Raw genomic sequence first — 22988 nt, forward strand, 5'->3', positions numbered from 1 at the left:
GTTGTATGTATATCTGGAGTTGTAACAAAAGTAATTTCCCCCTGGGATTATTAAAGTATTTTAAAGTATTTTCGTTTAGTTAAAACTACTAAAATAACAGAAACAAGTACCCATTATGAAGTACAAGGGAACGATGCCAGGCACAACTTAAGTTTCACTTTCCCGGGAGAACTATACCATCGGCATACCGCTGGCTCATTAGGTGACTAAATGATATATTTTATACTATACACATAATAATAGATTCTTGTTGTGTGTATATGTTTTTTCTGCTAAAAATTAGCTTATATTTGTCTACTTGAATGTGAAAGTTCAGCTGAATTCTCTGGTGCCTCTCTTAATGCGACATAATAGGCAAGACCCCACGGTCTATTTCGTACTTTGACCCCCTCCAACTGTGGTAGCAGCTGCCACGGCAAGTACAAATACTGTTTAACTGCAGCCCCAGTTTGTGCCTCTCACACATAGCTGCTGGTAGTGTTAGCAAGCCTCACAGTCGGCAGCGGAGAGACGATCGAACCTGAATGTGAGATTTATTCCTCCTCTGTGGTAATAAAAACAACAAATGCACCCACCAATAACCTGTGCTGTATTCAAAGTTTAACGAGATGTTTAGGACTGACAGTGAACAGTAACGCAAACTGCGAAAAACAGCGTGGCTACGGTCATATGTACTGTAACTCCCCCACAGAAACTGACACTGAAGAGCCTCACATAGTAGAGCTGTTAGCCCAGCTACAACACATGTGCCCACACAGTGGCTCTCAAGGGCCAAAGATGTGACTGTTGTGATGTCAGAGCTGTCTTTCAGCAGAGAAACGGAGAGTCTGACGCCTCCTTCAATAGCCTCCTCTGCTGCACTACGCTGGGAGGAAGGAATGCAGCAGAATTTGAGGGTTACCCTTTAATTTGAAGCTTATTCAAACAGTATATTTTGTCTTTTACACGATTTACATGTTAAATACTGATGCTCAGCAGGTAATGAACACAAAGTAGAAGAAGCTGAGTCAATTGAGAATGTGGATGTTGTTTTGCAAATGATGTTTTGCAGATATTTGATATTTGACAAACTGATGATGACGCTTGGGGATTACCAAAGTATCCTCTGTATGGCAATCCATCCAATATTAATAACTCCAATGTTAATGAGCACACTCAAATACTTAAACAATTGGTCATTTCCACAGACAGAATTCCAGTCATTTATGGACCGCTTGTAGTTTAAGTAATGATAACTCTACACAGCCCATAGGGGAAATTTGTCTATATTTATGGCCCTTTAAAAGACTGATGACCTGTCCATGGAGTACCCTGCCACTCACCCAGTGCAGGCTGGGATAGGTTCCTGTCCCCGACAGTTAACGATGTATTCAATAACCATTAGTACTTACTAAACCTGCTACATTTCACCGTCAGCACAGAGCCTCATGCCTGTCTACTGCATATCTAAACACTGTCGGCCAATTATATTTTTCTATCCTCATCTTTATTCTTATCCCACAACTTTAAAATGACTTTTATTCAATTTAAAATCTGTGAAATTCAATTTTGGATTTGAGATTATTGCAAATAAACAGGATGCCTGGGAAAGTGGATACAGCTAATCTAAAGGGCAGGATGGTACGGAGAAACCAGCCTTAGGGAGAAATGGGAGCAGACGGAAGCTTTCTCCAGTAATAATACATATATCACAAATAAGACCAATGTACCTAAGTTAATAGCTCAATGACCTGCTCTATGTCTAATCATTTCAAATTAACCCAATAATAATATCTTATTAGTCCCTACAAGCCAGGCTGTCTTAGCTTACGGTTTTGGGTGATAAGGATGCAAAAACTTGATTAGCAGGAAAAGTACTCCGCTCACACCCAGATAATTACATAACCACAATTACTTTGTCTGGAACTTTTTAAAGATTTCATTAAACATAATCTTTGGCAAGAAGAAGAGGTGTAATCCACCTCCACCGTGGAGAATGATCATATTTTTTAATCATTCAGGAAATTTATTTATATTCAGTAGCCTGAAAACACTGCTATAACTCACACACACTGGGCATTGGCCTCGACCCAAGCAGTTTTGTTGCTTGTCAATATGTATTTATTACAGTCGGTTCTTTGGGGAGAGCAGGGGAACTTTATGGCCGATGCTTTCTGTTCTTTCCTGAATAAAAAACATTTCATTCTTTTCAACCTGCAATTCGCAGTCTTTAGCCACTTTCACAATACGTACATACTGTTCCCTCTATAAAAGCCACTCACGCACATTTACACACCTTATGTTAGCTGTGACCATTGCTTTGCTAATAGCTCTCACTGTGTATTTGCACTGGACACATTAATGCTTTGTTCCATCTGTACACCTGATAATGGTATAGTTGAATAGCTGGTCATCCACTTCAGTCTGCAACAATGGGAACACTGTGTCTTTACACTATATACCTACAGTATACACTGTTATTTATATCCTGTTCTCTGCTGCTGTGACAACCCAAATTCCCCATGGGGGTCATTACAGTTTCATCTGATCTAGCCTAATCTTAAGTACTATCAATATTGATGGCTGTTGCTTGACAAGTGTATGCTCTCACTCTCTCTTTCTGCCACCCTGTGTTAAAATACACCACCATACTGATGGACATAGAGGGAGTAAATTAGCAAAAGTGGTCCAGTTAACATCTAGTTTTAATTCTTTACAGCTGAAGTGCGTACAGTGTTTTGAGTTTATTGTGATTTAGCAAGAACTCATTTGTTCCAAACGGCTCTTAACACCACAGTTTCAACACAAAGCCATTACAGGCAGAGTTTATTTGCATTACCTTTATGAGCAAGGCTAATGCAACCCAATTGGGCAGAAAATTATTGCCTTGAAAAATGGATGTGTTTTGAATGATATTCCACTTGAGTAGAACATTTGGACACGACTTGAAAGCTCAGTCTCTTGGGACTGAAAACCTCTCCATATTTTGATTAGATTTTGGCACCACTGTACCCTCATATCTCTGGAGATCATCAGTCAATATCCTTCATCTTATCCACACTGCAAAGTGCTTCCTTTGTGGTTACACTAGGAGAAATGTTGAAAAAATATTGGGTATTACTGGACATTGTTTCAGTTAATGACAGACAGACTACTCTAGCTTCAAATGTTTACCAATGCAAATGCTTCTATGGTAACAGGAGAAGGATTTTCTAATACTTAAAGTCAATGGTGTTCCCTCTTCATGTGCGGAGAGGCTGCTCAGCTGGGTGTGCTTGCAGCTCCGCGGGGATGAGCAATTAGAGCGAGCTCAACTGAAGCATTTTTCTGTTAGCAGTAAGTAACCAAAGGGTTGGAGTAATACATTTAACCTCTTTTACTCTGCATTTTTGTGGATTCTCAATCAATCCTGAACCCAAATGGCAATGCAGCAGCCTGCCAAAGCACATGGAGGAAAGACATCCGTGATGGTAAAAGCGTGAATTTAGCCCTACCATTTGTTAAATCCATGTCATAATGGAATTTAGATAAGGCAGTAGTGCTTTAATGTAATCACAGTAATGTTAGTCTTCAGACCTTTAGCCCTATTTTTACAGGCTTAGTGCACTAAAGACATACCTTTAAACAAACCTGTCACAACTCTTACTCAAATCCACAAACTTGGTGAACTTGGTGTCTCCAAATTGTTAAAATGTCAAAATGTTAGACCTGGTCTATATTTTAACGTTTCCTTTCTTCTTGTAGTCAATCTTCTAATATTGAAATTAGCATGCTAACAAACTAGTTTTTCCTGTTTCTTGTACCCACCTTTCAAGTAATTTCCCCACGGGGATTATTAAAGTATTTCTGATTCTGATTCTGATTCTGAACTAGTTGCAGCCCGTACTGTCTTGAAATGCCACTTGTGCTTCAAGAGGATAATGGTGAGTCACTGTGGCATCCAATCTGCCCTCAGTCCAACATGAGAGGACAAGGAAGTGGAGGACTGGGCGAAGCGAAGGGACAGATGCTGAATGATCCTCTGGTCTCGAGCCATCTACCGGCAAGAAGAGAGCGCCAAATTTCTTTTTAAAATGTTACGGATAAAAGAGTGGATTTATCTTCACTCTCGCTTTCCAACTTGTCTGCAGCAGCCGAGGTCCCACCCACACTGTAGCTGTCTGTGTGCACCCAGAGCTCTATGACACTACTACATATTCATACAGAGACCGGACAAAAAAGGAGATGCTTGGATAAAAGTAAGTGAATAAGTAAACTACCTGGTAAGTTCTGGTAATATGTGTCTAAGACTTGATTCCAGACTGGTCGTACTTTACTATGAACTAAATTAGCATATAGCTGTGATTGATGCTTGTCGTCTTGTAGACAGACTTGAAAAAGTATGAATTCAGACTTTTTTTCAAATCTGCATCATGATGTGGTTATTTCAGCATCCTTTAGATCTGTTTATTGCAATAAATAATAATAATAATGCTGCCCCTATTGTTTTTGGAGAAGACCAGGAATTACACATTGCTCCTTTGCAAATTGACCACTAGGGGTTCAGAAAGAGTCCAAAACCAACACAGTTACACAGACACACATTGCTCAAAATCTGTGAGACTCTCCAGGGGCCGCTACAGTCTGCAGAATGAGGGTCACATGACATATGGCGTTAGTAGGCTTCTTTTCATAGCCTTGGGTGTACGGAGCAATCAGTGGAGTTATTGAAACAACTGTAGTGTGATACAAAACAACGTAATTTTCAAGCAATTCAAACTAATATATTTTGATCCACTTTAACCTTTTCTTTGATAAAGTATACGCTACTAGATTAGCTTGCTAGCAATAGTGCTGGCTCACCTAGCCCTGTTTGACCCTCACCTCGCAGGTCACATGGGCCTTGGAGAGTCTCTCCTGTTAAAATAATGGCCCATCAAGATGTTGTGGCTACAATGGAAGTCCAAAATTCCAGTTACTACTGAGAAAATTATGCAGTATTTAATTAGATTGCAAGATAGACCACTATGACACTTGATTCAAACTTATTCTCTGGTGTTTTGTTTCTGGTTCACTGGGTTAGTCTGAGCTTGGTTGCTAAAAAAAGGCTGCCTATGGTGTTATACACTGTCTGGCAAGTTTGACTGAGCATATTTTAATTCACATTGCTTACTCATTTGCTTTTGTAAAGTAGTATACAGCATCAGGTAACAACCATTTTATACTGTATTAAATTTCCATGCAAATATGTCCTATCCAATGTCCTATATTCATCCTACCTCTGCACGTCACCTATCACATTTTGAAACTGACAGTAGGGGAGGTTTGCTGGAGTTCTACCATCAAACGAGAATATTTCCATGTGGATTTACAGTTTATACTTTGAAAGAAATCACTCAGAAATTATTCAACGAACACTGGATGAAAAACACGAATCATCACCACTGTGATGGAATTCACATTTTTTCTGAGCATGAACAGCAGTATGTCTAACTCACAGGAGGAATGAGTGATGTGCACCTCCTATTTTCAGCAGACGTTCAGCAAAATTCTCTCTATTTTCCTTGAGCATTTGCACACATTTCTCTTTCACCCGTCCTCACCCTCTGAGCTCTGCCTCCCCGTTCCCCTGCGATGATATTGCTGGGGTAGGGGTGTACGTTAAAGTGGCTGGGATTTACATCAGACTGGAGTGTATAGGCTCTGAAGCATGAGCAGAGTCACTGAAAGGTTAGAGCCACAGCCGGGGCTCTCGCAGGAGATAAATGGGACAAGAACACAGTTTTCAAAGATGCTTATGTGAACAGAGTAAGCAATTCTGAAGGAAGAAATCGACAAAGCACTTGAGATGTTTAATCCCCTATTCATCCAGGGAGTGTGGAAGAGGGACCATGAAATGTGAAATGCAATATAGCTTCTTTTTTTGTTTTTTTTGTTTATATGTGTGTGAGAGAGATGGGAGGGTAGAGAAAGGTCTCCCAGCCACTGAATGCTTCTCTAAGCGCCACATTAGATTAGACAGCGAGGCTAAGTGCTTTCCATTGCAGGCGGCTGCTTAAAACTCCTGGTTTCTGTCCGAACTCGCTCCAGCTCAAGTGACCGAGTGCATAAAGACGTCTGCTTCCTGGGTTTAAGTTGCATTGCCCTCCTGTTTCACAATGCAATTTAATTTAGGCCGGAATCCACATCTACACATTTGACAGCTTCATAACATGACTTCATTTACTGGCAAATGAAATTGTTGAGATGCTTTTAGCATCTTACGTGGCTTACGTCCATGTAATAGCGCCTGCTTGTAGTGACCTACAGGGAATTAACACCCGACACTGCTGTTCCCCTCAGCCCTATGGATCCTTGTAACATTTTTCAGATTGCTGTTTTAGCTTTCTTGCCAACACCTTAACTGTTGTGGTTCACTGTGGCTTCAAAGCTCTGGGGGCTCTGTTTTGTGCAGGGGTGTTTGCAGTCTTTGTAAACTGGGGTGGCACAAGAGGGGCACTGACTTATACAAGGGTGGCATGAAATATGTGTCTCAGCTTTTCAGTCATTCCCAATGTCAGATACACTGGTATGGATCAATATTCAAATACACTGGGTGAAAATAACACATTTACCACATGCAAAAAACTGCATGTTTTTTGCCCAAAAAAGTGCATGACATAAAGTGGGCATCCCTGTGAAGAGGGGACTTGTAGGTACCCATAGAATCCATTTTCAGTAAAATATCTTAATGTCAGAGGTCAAGGGACCCCTCTGAAAGACGGAGTGGAAGAGGTAAGAATAATGGAGTAGCACATGGGGAGGCCAATCAGATTGCAGTGTCTGACTGTACACTACCTGCCCTGCACCAAACAGCAGACAGAGTAGCAACTAGCTGGTGAACAAAGTGGAGCATTGAGCAGCTAAAGAGATAGAGAGTTTCCCAGGAGTTGCTTATCACCAAAACAACAGAGTTAAAAGTAGAGTGAATACTTGATTGACCTTTGATCTGGCCAGAAAATTTAGTGAGGGTTAGTGTTGCTTTGTATCTGCTGGATGTGTAAATAAGCAAATGTTCACTAATATGTTAGCCATATATACTTAAAAGGTGTCAGTGTTTTTTTAACTTATTTCCACTGCCCCAAACTGGCCAAAACTGAGTTATTGCTGGTTTCAGTTAATAATAACATTATAAAATTCAGTTAAACATTTTTTAAAAAGTAACAGTAGTTAATCAGAAGCTTTAGAATGGCAACTATAGTGGTTTCATTTAAAAGGTAACAAGTCAAGGTAAATTTAGGCAGGTTTAGCATTATAGTGTGTGATGGAGGGCTGCTGCCTTTATACTGCCAACACTGGAGCCATAACTGAAGCCTGAAAAACAGTCTACATAACAAATACACAATATATTACAATATCAAAATGGGTATCTAAGGAAATGATCATTTCATTAGTTTCATTAGCATAGTGAGAATCTGTGCAGATGTAAATGGCTAGCTATCACAGCTAATGGATATTAGGAAGCAGTGTAATGGAGGAGGATGAGTGGGTGGACTCCACTGAAAGAGATGTGGTAATTAGCAAAAGCAATTCACGTTGAGCTGGATTCATGAAAGTGTTCAGCTACTGAAATGCTTTGCTTGACATTAGTGTGAATGAGGACAATACAGGAAGCAAAACCCACTCACAGAGCACATACGTTTTCAGAGCAAGGCCAAACTCTTCTCCTAACATGGTAAGGAAGAGAGGAGACGCTCCACAGCCAGTGTGACACCTCGGTACACACCATGACTGCTGAGAGCACATAAGTAGGGAATCATAGGGAGCAATCATACCTTTAGTTCTTTTTGAACCACTGTGAGAGAAGTTTACATGCACACTAAGTATGCACTAATATTCAGAATATCACAATTTTCCACATTTGATGGCCAGGGTCTTGTAAACACCATATTCCGTTTGGATATTCCTAATTAGGCCTTATTCCGAATGGAGCAATTTCCATTTAAGACATGTGGGATATGCCGATGTTATTCAAGTTTCAGGAGAATTCTTTGGCCATGTAAACATTTTTGAATATGCGTCTCATGTGGGGTTTTTACTGCAGTTTGCTACACACAGCTTGTTGCCTGTTAACGGTCGGCTCTGTGCTTTGTGAAAAAGCCTAGCTAACAGTTTGCAAGGCTGGAAGTAGTGATGCATGCCCCAAAAGAAAAGCCCACAATTCTGGTCAGAAGGGTCTACTTTTACATGCAAATATTGCAAGGCAAACCTTTACAAGAAGGTGTCTGAACGTATGAAAAAGGCTAATTGGCTCAAGCAGCTCCAGCTGTTCTACATTTACCACGGGAGCAACATGACTGCAGTTTGAAAAGAAGGGAAGGGGAAGAAAAGGAGGGAAATTGATCTATAGGACGTACAGTGCGTCATTAACAGTAAAGTTAATCGGAGTATGCACAGCTGAATGTAAACAAGAGTATTAGTGGAATATTTATCTTTCATTGGCCATGTAAAGACATCTGTAGGAATATTGTCTTTTTTTAGAATAATATTTTGTGGTATTTATTTATTTAGTTAATTTATGTGCATTTGGATCTATTGCCAGCTAGTCAGAGGTTGTAAATAAAAGTGCACTCACAATACTTTTAAGACAAAGTTATGTTTCTGTAGTAATGTGTCACCTCATATTAACAGACTCTGCAGATGGCACTTTTGTTTTAATGAAGAAGTGCCAGATTGCGGTTTGCCTTCCTTGGTTATAGGTCTTACAAGAATAACAGCCACCTCATTATACCCATAAACCCTTGCGTTTTTGGGGTTGCCTCCAATGGCTGGTTCAGGTTCATTTCTTGCTCCTAATGAACTCCTCATTCACAGAGGAGGACTCACTTTTTCAGGCATCTCTGGGTGGTTAATTAGTGCTACAACAACTCTGTTTTCAGCTGTCCGGAATTTGAAACACAGTGCCTCTCTAATCACACCTGTTGCTCTTCCGATTCAAATAATTAAAGCTGCAGATTCATACAGGCATGTAATGATAGATGACACTTAATTAGAGATAGAAAAGGAAAGCTGGTCTTTGTTCAGTTTTACCCACTTTGTTTTCCTGATGGATTCTCCCTTTGAAGCTTACGCACTTGATGCTAACACCCCCCTCCCAGCCTGCTGATGAAGATGTATCTTTGACAGAGGGAGAAGCTGCGGGGCTCTTCTTTAATCATACTATGGTCTAATGTCATTCAAGAGGTGAATTAGCGCAATACAAAGACGCTTTGGAGCCAGATCACCAAGGCTTTCTGAAGTCTCTGAGGCAAGGGCGGACATGAAAAGGTTCATGAGGAAGACATTGTCAGCTTTAATATGCTCTTTTGCTCCTTTTGTCACAGACTGTGGCAACATGTGTAGTTAGTTGGAACAAAAGCCCCAGGTAGAAAGATTTCTCTTCCTGCAAGATCAAAGCTAAATGCAGCAACAAGTGGATGTGTTCTCACTTTCAGACCTATTTAGAGATCAGAGACTGTAAGTTATGAGTATTCTCATTTATTTAGACATTCTACAACAGGCTCCACCTTATCATCAGCCTTCATGTTTTTTTTTAAATTGCCAATACAGTACTTGCTATAATCATATTCAGATTCTTTGGGGTGTATTGTAATTAAAGAAATAGTTAACCATTTTGGGAAATACACTTGAATAGATTGATACCAATCTCATGTCTGTGCCTTACGTACAGAGCTGGAGTCAGGACCACTGCCATATACTGACAAAGAAGGACTATGGATCTCCACTTCCTCCCACTTTACAAACTGAAGCCAAAATTCCACAGGTATGGGCACTGCCATCTTGCACTGGTGAGGTCATTTGGAACCAGAGTCTGCACACTACTGATTGGGTTGTTAACATGGAGGGGGTGGGGTTTGTGAATGTTTTAAATACTGCATAACTGCAGAATAACCATTTTCAAAGAACATTTTTGTAACTTTTCCTCAAAAAAGAGCCAAGTGAGAAACCAAGCAAGCTGAATGAGCTGTGAAAGTGCATATCATGCTTCCAAACAAAGAGTCATTAATCCCCATTGTTTGCCTGCAGAACTCTTCCTCCATTGTTTTTGTTCAAGATGAAATAATTTTAATTTATTTCATTTAGTATTTTATTTATGTTATGAGAGTAAGTTTATTCCAGTGCTCTGTAACCTGCATAAAAAGGTTTGTAATTTTAGAGGAGGATTTAGATGAATATATATACATATATATACATATATATGGGATGCTAATGACAGAATCTTTCATAGGCAAGCAAATTGTGGCACAATGACATCATGTGTATGCAAATTAGCACATGGCAATTTCAAGTGACTTTATGAGCAGACTATAGCCCTTTTCCACTGAAAATAGTCGAGCAGTCACTGCACCCAGCTATGATTTGCCAAGAAACAGTTCTTAGAACAAAACTTCCTTTGAAACCTTACACAGTTTGGCCACAATGTCAAAGTGGTGCTATTCCTGGGGGCTTGGTTTCCAGTCATTATGCTAAGCTAAATATGCCTACGCTATCGCATAGACATGAGATTTATATTAATTCTCAGAAAGAAAGAGAATATTTGTATTTCCCAAAATGTTTAACTGCCCCCTATTTCCCCTTCAGGAGTAATACATTTTTTCTCTTTCTAAAATGCCATGTAGAGTCCACATATAAGTTTAAATTCATCTTAAATGAATCATCAAAGTGAACATGAAACACAATATAAATCAATGTGTTTTCTATTTAAAGCTCCCAATTTGTTTACTGGTCAGCTGTTCTAGATAATGTTTGGATAAACAAGCCTTTGACTGTACAGATTAAGACTTCATGGCCACAATTAGCATACTCATCATGTTATATAACAATAATGAGTTATTTCATTTTAATTTTAGCTTATTTAATATTCATTTTTGAAAACAGGTCAAGTAAAGCTGCATGGGGAGAATATCCGTGGGATTTTGCAAATACAGAACCGAAGCCTAAAACCCAAAAAGACTATCCATTTAAAGATTGTGAATATATGGTCTGTTTACTCATCTTGGTGTTGTGTATTCACACATTTGGGAGAACATGGATTTCATGTTGCTATGAAGGAATGTATGCTGCAGAGACAGTGAGGGGCTACACAGTAATCTGGTATTCAAGTGAATGGAGAGGAAGCCTTGTTGTCCCTGAGCCTTCGCCTCTGTCTCTGTCATGATGATTTACAATAAACCCCAGGAAGACTCTGTATGTGGGCTGCTGCATCAACATAATCTGAATTCTATAGCAGCTGTAAAGCATTCACATCCCTAAGGCTGTTGTAAGAAGAAAAGGAATCCTGAGACCGGAGGTCCTTCAGTTTATGGTTATGTTAGTTGTATAATGCCATAACTATGGTGTTCAGCATGAAAATCTGTTTAGCATGTGATGATGTCCTTCAAAATTCAGGGATGCCTTGCTTTGGAAGTTTTGTGTGACTGACCATGATTGCTGAATGATACTGTTTCTGCTTTTGTTGAATAAAATGATTTCAGTACAGTAATTGTCAGAAAGGAGCTTGGACCTTTTGGATAATTCAAATTTTAATTGAATCTGTGAATAAGAAAGGCAAATAAAAAAGTTATTACTGAAACTGATTAGTGCAGAGTAAACTCACCCTCTCCTCCTCCTCTCTGAGGTCTGGCATGGTGCTGACACACAGCGTCACAGCGGTGATGGCAACAAATATCACTGACAGACAGGCGAAGATCTTCCCTGGCAGGCCAGAGTGGGGGTTCTCTACCATGTCCCTAAGTCTTCGCATGCAGCCCCCTGTATTGGTCTCTTCCTGCGCCCCCACTCCGGGAGGCTGCTGGCTCTCCTCGCAGGACTGCGGTGAGGTGAGCTCTGCATCCTCCTCCTCTAGCCTCTGCTGTTCCTTGTACTCTTCCTGCCTGAGCCGCAGCTTCCTGAGGCAGCACCAATCCAGGTTGTTCTCCTCCACCCCCCAGTACAGTAGCTCCTCCTGGAAGGAAAGGGCGCACATCTCCCTCAGCAGCCGCAGCTTCCCCGCCGCTAAGAAAGTGACAATTGTGCGGAAAGCTGAAGGACTTCGGTCGAAGAAATACTCGTTGCGGCTGCCGTCGTAGTCGTCGCACACGTCCATGATCTCAGCCTCGTTGCTGCAGCTGCGCAGCTTACCAAGCCGTGTCAGGGGGAACTCTTCCAGTGTGGACCAGGGGATCCGGTACTTGATCCCCCCCACATTAATAATGGCCGCCCCGTCAGCCAGGCCGATCTCATCTCCATCCTGTTGGCGAGGCTGAGGCTGGAGTAGGAGCTGGGCTCGCTTGTAGAACAAACCCTTCTTGGAGGTGACCTCCTGCGGGTTCTCCACTCGGTTGAAGCGAAACGATGTGAATTGGTGCTCTGTGCTGCCTGCCAGGAAGGCCACCTCCTGGTACATTACTGCCACTATGCTGGGGGACCCTGTCCTGTACAATGCGATGGGAGGGGGACTTCACAGAGTATGTGAGGTGACAGGGAGTTTGTCACCCATTCAGCAATACATCATGTCTCTGTTGAACAAAAAAGAGAAGTCAAGAGTTATATTTATTCGGTGTCTTCACACTTAGAAGTACAGAGCCTCTCTCTCTATTCTATCAAACACTCCAAACAAGTCAGTCCATGAAAGGTCTACAGGCGTCCGTATGCTTCAAGCAAAGTACTTGTTGGATGGTTAAAGAACGTCTGATACCCCCCATCTTTCCAACATCAGAAATGGAGTGGAAGCAATTTCTGTGACTTTTAGAAATCAACAATTCCTGCCCCTTTTACATAGCGTGTATGGAAGTGAGAAAGTAAGAAGGGCTCTCAAGCTCTACTTTTTTTTCATGGGTGAAAACAAGTACAAAATCCAAAAAGCCACCATTATCCCCATTTGTATGATCCTTGCTTCTCTCTTACTTCCAGACCACAATGTTGGTCAGCAATAAAACAGCATAATATAGTTAATTCCAATTGAATCGCCTAGTGCATGGGCTCATGGAGATGCTTCCTCGATAGTTCTGAACTTTGAGGGAACAGAGAGTCCAGAATGGAGGGAGTGTAGCATATTAGTCTTGTTGCACCATGACTCTTATTTGACCAGAGTATAAACTGCTCTACAAATGCAGAATAGATAGGCTCAACAGTCCTAATGGTAATAAACTGAGTGAACGTCTTGTCCTTTTTTCAACCAAGCTTAAGAGCTTTCCAACTGACAGCTAACCCCTAACCTGACTGCGCCACAGAACACAGAACCATCTTGGAAGTCGTCATTGTAATCTGTTTGGAAAAGGGCAGGCACTTTCAAAAAATATCTGTCAGGTGATTGGATATATCTATCACATTTACCAATCAGATCAACGAACCACATAACGAAGCCAGTCGGGAAAAGAGCAAAAAACATATTTTCCATCAAGAAAATCCTCCAGTGCCATTTTTTGCTCTTCTTTGAATGAAAAAAGGCTCTCCAGTTCTGATATGACTGATGCAAGCAGTATCAATGCTAACCTGTTTAGCAATCGCAATTGTTGTTTTCAAGCAACGGTCTCTTCATACACGTCTTCACACACAACTAGCATTGTACCATACCTGGAGCTCATGCCATAGTTGCCAGTAGTTATATTTTGCGTAGATTTACAGATTTATTTTGCCACTTTGTAGGGTCTGATTTAAATCAGAAGCTTTTTGTCTTGCCTTATCCTGAGTGTGGTCATTTCAAACAATTACAAACACTTTTGCCTGTACACTGTAGTAAAGTGATCCACAGAATCTTAACATGATAGCTTTTAACTACCTTAAGGAGAGCCTCAAGTCAACAGTCATCTTCTCTATAACTTCTCTGGAGTCTAATTGCAATGGAAGCTCAAAGGAAAGTAACTCAATATCGAGTTGCGGCTGAACCAAATGCAGAAAAATGAATAATGTTGTTTTTCTATTTACTGCATCACCAATCTCTGGAATGAGACCATTTAAAGCACTGCATAAGAAATTGTGGGAAATCAACACCTCAATGTAGACCTTATCACAGCACAATGAGCCATATATAATCACATGTGAAGTAAACATGTGTTCAGTGTTTAATATATGTGGATGTGTATATATGCTTTATTTATTTTTCATTACATAAGAACACACAGCTTCTGTAAAGATGTAATTTTAAAACCAGGCTTTCCTGTCAACAGGAAAAATAGTCTATACTACTACTATAAGCATTTCCATCTATATTTCTGTAAGTGATCGAGATCTGTAAGTATTTATGTGATAAAGGACAATGAGTTTGACGTTTTCAGTGTGAATTATGTACTTTTGCTGTTAGCAAGGAAACCTTTCAGGCAGAACAACAGCAACTGTATAAAAGACATAAGGAGATAGCACATGGAGAAAGGGAGAAACTTCACAGGATAATGAAAATTATTTCCCCTTGGATGCACTTAAAGATAGTGTCAGAGTGAAATAAAAGAGGAAGGAATACCGTAGAACAACTGATCACACTGTACACTCATATATTTATTCTTTTTATGAATGACTTCCATAGATGATTTTGCCTTTCCCATGTTGAAAGCTTGTAATGTTGAGTTGGTGATTTTAAGATGGGTTTACATGCTCCTCCAGAACAGTGGTTCCCAAGTTGGTGCCAGGGCACCCTGTGTTGCATTGAGGACTTGTTATATTATATGTGTTTTTAATGACATTTCACCACGTTACGAAATCGACATTTACATTAACTACATTTTATAAAATAACAAAGAAAAAATAAAACCATACATTTCGCAATTACCATATTAAAAACTCTGTTTATTATGCAGTTATGCTGCTGCTGCTAATGGCATGACAACTCACGGTTGCCAGTTGTCATAGTAACTCAACACGCTTTCCTCAAAACAGTCTGAGATGAATTAATCTGAGCTGATTAACAAAACTAAAATCAGACTTAAAACTGCTCAGCAAATGGCTTAACATAGAGGTTTTAACTGGTTGTAGAAGACAGATTGTTGTCCAATACAGCATTCACTGTGGTATTGTGCATTCTCAATATCATATATGTGTGATGTGGGTCTCTCGTCCCTGGCATACATGAAAAAGCACCTGTCAGTTGGTTGTGCTTTCTCTCCCCACATGAACAGTAGGCACACATGTCCCATTAAAATGCTTTTTGTTTTGTTTTGTTTGTTTGTCCTTGTACACCATAAATACAAGCTAGTTTTAATTTTGAACAAAACCAGGAAAGAAATACATGTAACATATTAGCATATTTTTGGATTTAGAGTTTTATTCTTCTTTATTCTGAGTGATTTAGAATTGATATTGATCGATTGATATATTATAATATAATAAAAAAAGATTAGCATCTGTTTGTATTCGATGTTGTATTGCAGGTTATATTGTATAGCATTTGAATGGGTGCCATGGTCAAGAGAACTGCATTAGGATTGGGATCCTGGGTCTCATGGGACCCAACTCAAATCTTGCGGCAGCCTTTTGTTTTGACTTTGCTGTGGGTGGGAGCATTAAGAAAAGATTAAGAAAACAGCAGGGTTCTACAGTGGTCTAGACTAAGTTCTACAAGTTTTTGACTTCATCATGCATTGTCTGACTGCCTGCTGTGTTTGCTGAATCATCACTCTCTGATCAAACAGTAAAATCAGTCTGTGTAGATTGACTCTTTTCACATCCTCTGAAAAAAGCTATTTAGTTTCAATTACACATTTCTGAAGCCATTTTGTCTTAAGCTGAGACATTTCTTAACATGGGCATCTGGGTACACAATCCAGAGAACAAAGTCTGCAAGTACAGCAACATGCCAGTGATCCTCACTAAGAATGACTGTGCTGGACCTGAGGCAGTAGAGTTGATGTACGGTGGCTGGGCGCATGATCACAACAAATTAAGAGTGGGACCCCTCTAGCTATCCTCAGAGTTTGCTCTTCTATTGCGCGGCCAATCATTTTGAAACAGGCCGCTTTCTCCGAGGGAGGCGGTCAGAGAGCAGCACCTCTACAGCGACTCAGCAAAGTGCTTCTGGCAGGAGCAGTTTATTGAGCATGACACTGCACCCAGGGGTGGCTTTAGGAGCACAGAGAGAATGAATTCAAATTATATAGGAGCTCCACAAAGGAGCAAAAAGTCAAATAAGGCTTACTGACTCATTAAAATCTTAAATGTATGTATGTTTACTTTTGTATGTTTAGTATTCATTAAAAGAAAGGAAAGAATGTTTTGTGACTTTTCTTTTAAATTAACTTTCTTGCTGAGAGTTAGATAAGAAGAATACACTACAGCCACTAGATGGTTAACTTAGCTTTGCATAAAGACTGGAAGCAGGGGGAAACAGCTGCTCTGGCTCTGTCCAAAGGTAACAAAATATGTCTACCAGCACTTCTAAAACTCACCAACTCCTTATATCTAATCTGTTTAATCCGTACAAAAACTAAAGTCTTGGTTGGACTATTTTCTTCACAAAACTGTTGGTGTTAGCTTTAGAAGTGCTGGAAGGCGGATTGTATTAATCTAAGAACTGAGTCAGGCTACCTGTTTCCCCTGCCTCCAGCTTTTATGTGAAGCTAAGCTATGTCTCTGCGCTATAGCTTCATATTTATAGAACATTGTTTATCTCAAATCTGTATTGAAGAATGTCAGAATCTGTGCTTTTAAGGGGTTTGTACAAAGGGGCACTACAGGAAGCTATACAAAGTCTGTTAAATGACCTCAAGTGATGTCACACGAGTCAGCGTCGACTGGGGCTGAAAGTTTGAAAATGATATTATTATTCATTAGCAGCTACTAGCATAACACAGCTGAATCTCTGACCAAACTATCGGTGGTCGAGTTGCATTGTAGGTAATGTCGGCACCAGATATTGACGTGGAAGAAGAATGCACAGACAGTGCAACCATGGATGTACTTAGAACTAGATATCGGATGCAAAGATGGCGCCTGTTGAGTCCATTGAAAATTGCCCGCCTGGTGCATATGACTTTTTTTTTCTAGCTTCCAGGTTTACTTCCCGGTATTTGGCCAACGGAATATGCACATTAGAGTTCCTCCCCAGCTGCGAGTTCCCACTCAACCCATAAACTTTACATTGTGATGATGTCACAGATTATTAAATTGCTTTTCTCAGCTCGAAGGAAATTATACAAATATAAAACCTCCATGGATCAAAAGTTCATGATAAAAAGTGTCATAATTGACCATTGCAGTTTGGGGTGTCCAACTGTTTTACAGACACCTCAAATTGGAAGCAAGGCTGAGCAGCCGTGTCGTAGCCAGGTTCTAAATCACGCATCCATCGGTGCAACAGGAGAGTGAGCAAGACGTCAATCAGCAGCACAGTCTGCACAGTCCTGAGAAGACGTCTCTTCAGGCAAAATAAGTAAAAACACCTGTGTAGGTGGGCTGTTGGGGTGTAGATTCTTTAAATCTCACAGCTTCAATTCAGTCTACGTCATGCAGGTTCAGAGTTTTGCAAAACAAGTGGATTATGCATCTATATCTGAATATTACTTCTTCATGTTGGGCCGATAGCAGTTATTTTTAAAAATGCAGTGAATGTCCTATTTAAAATAATCCTTTCTGAAATACCTGTGTGCCCACAGTTATGTATTTTTGGACTGTTTCTGAGGGAGCACAGACCGACAAAAATGTAAAAGTAATACCAATTGTTCGCTGAAGGTTAAGAAAGTGTAGTAATTTCTTGTGAAAGTTTAGAAAAGAACATTTTTGGAATACGGGGTCAGTTTATCCAATGCCCTTATATCTACATTCAGCCGGCTTGGGAGGGGTCCCAAATTTTTATATTATGTTAGTAAGTCAGTAAAAAAACAAATATAAGTTACATGTTTACACACAATTTCCTAATGTTTCAAACCAGGCCATTAATGCAATTTACATATTACATGCGATGTTAAGTAAAAAACGTAAAAAGTAATTTCAAGCACTTTACATCCCGCTCACCCTCATTAAGCGGGGTGAGTACAGCACATGAAGTCATGTTCTTTCCTTTCATCCTCAACACAAGAGGCTTTTGGAACCTATCCCTGTTTCATTTTCACAAAGCTGAAGGCTAAAGGTGCTTCTTTTAATAAATACTGTTGATTGGCAGCCCCCTTCTTTCCTTCTTTCCTCAGAAACAGTGACTGAAGATGATGGAGTACTGTTGAACTCTGTGTTGTTCTTTTACCACCAGTTGCTCATGCAAATATAATTTACATGCCTCTTTGCATAAATCTGCAGCCCATGCCTCACTGATACATTTCCCTCCCCTCATCCACTCAATCTTCTCTTCATAAAAGGCCTGAGGCAGAGGTCTATTTTGGGGCACAGAGATCTTGAATGACACTGAACTATCACCTGACCTGCTGCTAAATCAGACTGATTGGCCCTCCTCAGAGCGACTTTTGTCAGTGACAGTCTGTACTCAAAAATATGAGGACAATTAAGTTTATCGCCTGCAGAAGCACTCAGCAGAGAGAAAGCGATTTTATAATCTAAATGACGCAAAACGTCTCTCTTGAGCTAATCATGGAAAGAGTACTTGTCACAACATAATCACATAAGCTATAGTCGGTGGTGGGGGGATGGGGGCTGAGACGGAGAGCACATTTTAGATTCTGAGTCACAAAAACTGATGAGTTCGTTGACCAGCCAGGTTTTGTCTCTCTGAAAAGATGCTTTTATTACAGATTCAATTTACAATGTACATAATTGAAAAATGGCAAAACATCGAGGCCTGGTTTCTAAAGTATGAATTATAAATGGGCTGAATGGGTTGATCCGAGTAGACAAGACTTCTATACCCAAAAGCCCAATAACTTAAAAGCTTAAAAATGAACTAGGACATGTTCATTTTTGGTGCTGTATAATTGGTTATTAGTTATTAGGAGATTTTAACACACTGGAAACCAGATGTAAAGCCAATAAGGGGCCAAGTTGTTTTGTGTTTATTTTTGTTTTTTTGTCTTTATGATGGAGAGAGAATGAGAGTGGTCAGCAGCTGGAATCAAACAGCTGTGTGGCATAAGGGTAACCATTAGGCTACCAAGCTGCTCCCATAATACATTTTGTAACCATAAATATAAATATAAATATAAATATAAATATGTTGAATTTGTCTTCTGTATTCTGTTGAAACAAGTTTTGGGAAGTGTATGGAATGTAGTTCCTGTTGTTCAGAGAGTCCTGCCTTCAGCCAGCAAGCTAGCCAGTGTTTGAGGCTATATGATGATGATGCTAAAGCACTAGCTAAACACTGTTCTCTAATGTGCTATAAAAAGAAAACAACAACGACCAAGAGTTGAGGAACTAACACTATTGCCTTCAGCGGCCGAGTCTGCCGGCCCAGTTCTTCACTTCACCCATAACGAGGTTAGCATGGCTTCTAGCTAGCTAGCTAGCTACAACCTAACTGTAGCTCTTTCTCCCAGTCAATTTATGTGAACTTGATGAACTTTCCTCACAACTAGATCCGTGGACAGTCGAGAACGGAAAGTCAGGGTGCTTCTCATCGAAGTGTACGGACATGGAATAGAGCTTAACTAAGAATGTGAGTTTCTGTAAAATGTGCATCCCCCTGCCAAACTGTCAGGCCATTTTCCAGAAAGCTTTTTGTGGACTGGAAGCATTTACTTTCACTGGACAAGTTTTAAGGCTACAGAGCCAGCGGGCTTACTTATTTAGAGTAAAGTGTGCAAGTTATCACATCCCATGCTTTCGGTCTGTGTTTTTAACAACATGTCATCTTGGGGCCCCTCAAATGTTGCTGTGAGGTTTTTTCGGGGTAAAGTCTCTGATGCACCACTACAGGTCCGGTGTGACATTTAGGAGGATCCATTTCTGCCAATAGATCCCCCTGGCAGAAATGGAATATAATATTCACTTGAAAATAAGAATCATTGTGTTTTCGTTATCTTTGAATGAGCCATAGTTATCTACAGAGGGAGCAGGTCCTCTTCTTCAGGGTCCGCCATGTTGAACCACCATGTTTCTACAGTAGCCCAGAACCAAACACTGGCTCCATAGGGCCTTTTGTGTGCTTGGCATGTTTTTTAATAAGCCCCCCTAGTTTCACGTATACACTTGTAAGGCGAGAGGTATTTAAAATGGTTGCAGTCTGCAACTTAACCACTAGATGCCACTGAATCCGACAGTCTGTTCCTTTAAGTCTGTATAAGTAAGTTTTTCTGGGGAAAGTTCTAATTTTTGCACGGGCTCCCCCAAAATACATCATGTGCATGCGCCACTGCTTGAGACTTCAGTACTTAATACTCAGTCTATCACACTTCACATCAGTACTGCTTGTCAGAAGTTTCAGAAGTGCCGTGACAGTCTCTAATTGAAAATGAAACCTGCACTTCGAGCTTGACAGCGTCAATCAGTTGATTCAAAGGGCTGGAATTAAAAAACGTGTGAGACAGGGAGAAGGAGATAATGGGCTGAAGAAATTGCTGGAAGGGAAAGGATCTATTTGATGGTGAGCTTGAAAGTGGAGACTGCGATGCTTGTGTGGAGGCACAGTTATTAGGACGGAGAGTTTAGAGATCACAGCAGAATACAAAAAAGAACAACAGCCGCCTACTTTCAAACACATGAAGAATGTGTCACATCTCTTTTCTCTATTTTACCTTCTCATTATGTTCCTCTGCATAAACAAAAAGTAGAGCAGTGTCTTTCTATCTCGAGTCTGCCGGTTCTCTGCCCACCAAACACTTTGCTCCCATTAGCTCACCTTCAGCTACAGAGGAGGAGGACTAATGAGTGAAATGAGCTGCTGTGGTATTCAGTTGCAAGGCAAACCTGATGCACAACATGTTGAAAACCCCTATGATGGAGAACGCGCTGCCATATTCGGCGACAGTCTGTTCTCATTATAGCTTGTTCTCTATGGTTGCAAGGGCCCAGTGGTGTGTGTTTTCATACGTGAATTTACTGCACAGGAAGACACGAGCATCCATCTCTCCACACATCAACAGGTTAATGATCCCGGCACAGGGAGGCAGTGACATGTACATATGGACAATCCATACAAGAAAGTAAGAGGAGTAGCTGTTTTAAAAGCTTCTCATCTATTTGCGTTTTTTTTACTTAAATATTGACAGGCAGATCCAACCATCCATGGAGAATGTTCTGGTTTGTCTGATGAGGGGGAGCAGCTACCACACAAATTTGATCAAATTTAAAGTAGAGCAGTGTTGGGAGTCAAAAGCCTGCACATAAAGCAAAGGTGGTGACAGGAGCTCATTTAATATGCAAGAAGGAGATATCCCTAAATAAAAGGGAACAGCCTATATTACTCCTGTAATGCTCCACATAGCAGTAGTGTAATACTATATTACATATTATAACATAATATTCCACAAGAACACTTCTGGAAGAACTCAGAGTCCCATCAGGAACATTATAGGACTTTACAATTACATTAGAAATTAGAAATTAAATAGAAAATACCACCAGGACATTATGAAAACATTAATTGAGAACCATTAGCCTCTGTATCCCCTGTACTACCCCCTATAGGGAACCAATGGGATATTAGAAATACATTGGAGAAGTTTGTCACTGTATGAAACAGAAAAAATGGGGGGATAGACTGTGCTTTTATTATAACAGACTTGGATCCACTGTGTGTTCAGTATTTATATTGTTTTGCTCGTTATGGCTTCAATTCATTTGGCAATTTCTAGCTCTTAGTGGCTTTATTAAAGAAAACAAAAACAAGCAGCAGTGTGACACAGATCCTATAGTTGCCAGACTTACCCAGTGTGTTGTCGGGCTTGTGTCCATCTGTCTCAGCTCGCTCTCAGCGCGTTCGCAGCCCTCAATATGCAGCATGCCTTTAAGTTTTCCACGCAGACGGTCTGGGACATTGTAGTACAATTAAAACACGGAGCTCACACGCCGCACGGAGTTTCCAAGCCTGCCTAAAGTCGCCGCTTTTAAACGTTCAAAATACTAAACGCGTTTAAACGTCTGGCGATCCCCCAAAAAGGATCGTTTGGTCCATGGGGAGACGCCAAACGGGGGTATACTTGTCACTCCACATCCAATAAGACTCCGTTACACTGTCCCTCTGTCTCCATCAGAGACGACGTGGCAGATGTTGCAGAGGAGCGTGTGCGCGGCTCGGAGCAGGTGAAAGGCTGTTTCCAGCTCACTGGACTGTTCAGGTGCGTCCGGAGCTGCGCGCTCCGCGGTGCGCTGCGCTCTGCCAAACTGCGTCTCTGGGAAACCACGAACTGCTTCAGTACAATCTCACAGCGTCAGGGGGAGTGTTTGTTATGCATGTCTCCTCACTGTTATGAGATAAGCATGGACTCTAATTATTTATTTCTTGCCTTGTGAATAATTGAGTGTATTATCCTCATCGCATCCCTTATCTGGCACCAAAATCTGCTTATAAAAATATTTCTGGGTTGTAAAGTTTATCAGTAACACATAACTGATGCTTATGTAGGTCGTCATATCATTTTAGCTCAGCAGAACTTTCCTATAATGTCATTGTATTCAAATATAGGCTGCAGATTCACATCTGGGATACTTTGCTCATCATCTTTGCTCTTCAAAATTAATTTCTGGAGAGATTCACAGCTTCCCAGAGAGAAAAATCTAATAGATTAGGACATGGCACAGTTTGTTTTTGTGGTTAACATTGTGGATGAGGCATCCACCACACTGGACTGAGAATCAAAGGCAGCCAGCTGATACAGTAGGTGTGGCTTTGCAGACCAGCAGTAGGCCACTAGCTGAAAGCCTGCTGGCTGGAGTTTCTCTTTAATTTCAGGCCACTCTGTCAACACAGCGTCAGCTCAGCTGAGTGCATTCAAAATGGGAGACAGCAGAGAGACAATAATTGCAGGAGTCTGATTGATGCCAAAGTAAACAGTAGTGATGGCAGTAGAAGCATCCATTTGCACGATATCTGGTTTGCTAAATGCCTGCTAACAGCTCAGGGTGAAAGCTGCAAATGTGGTGACATAAAAGATGACTGGCCAGATTTGAAATAGGAACAATTTTCACTGACTAAAAATAGA

The 22988-nt window shown here is 40.6% G+C and overlaps 1 protein-coding gene across 1 annotated transcript in view; it reads right to left on the reverse strand.

The window, feature by feature from the left end:
- The window catches only part of kcng2 (potassium voltage-gated channel, subfamily G, member 2), a 29104-nt gene extending 6998 nt beyond the window's left edge, over positions 1-22106 (reverse strand). The window contains exons 1-2 of the mRNA XM_035680913.1: positions 21715-22106; positions 11594-12494 (exon numbers count right to left, since the gene is read on the reverse strand). Of these exons, the coding sequence (XP_035536806.1) occupies positions 11594-12382 (789 nt within the window). The 5' untranslated portion in view covers positions 12383-12494; positions 21715-22106. The remainder of the gene's footprint in view (positions 1-11593; positions 12495-21714) is intronic.
- Positions 22107-22988: the final 882 nt, after the last annotated feature.

The sequence above is a fragment of the Morone saxatilis genome, unplaced genomic scaffold (genome assembly GCF_004916995.1).
Source record: "Morone saxatilis isolate NCDOM2014 unplaced genomic scaffold, NCSU_SB_2.0 Contig9, whole genome shotgun sequence".
NCBI classification, from domain to species: Eukaryota; Metazoa; Chordata; class Actinopteri; family Moronidae; genus Morone; species Morone saxatilis.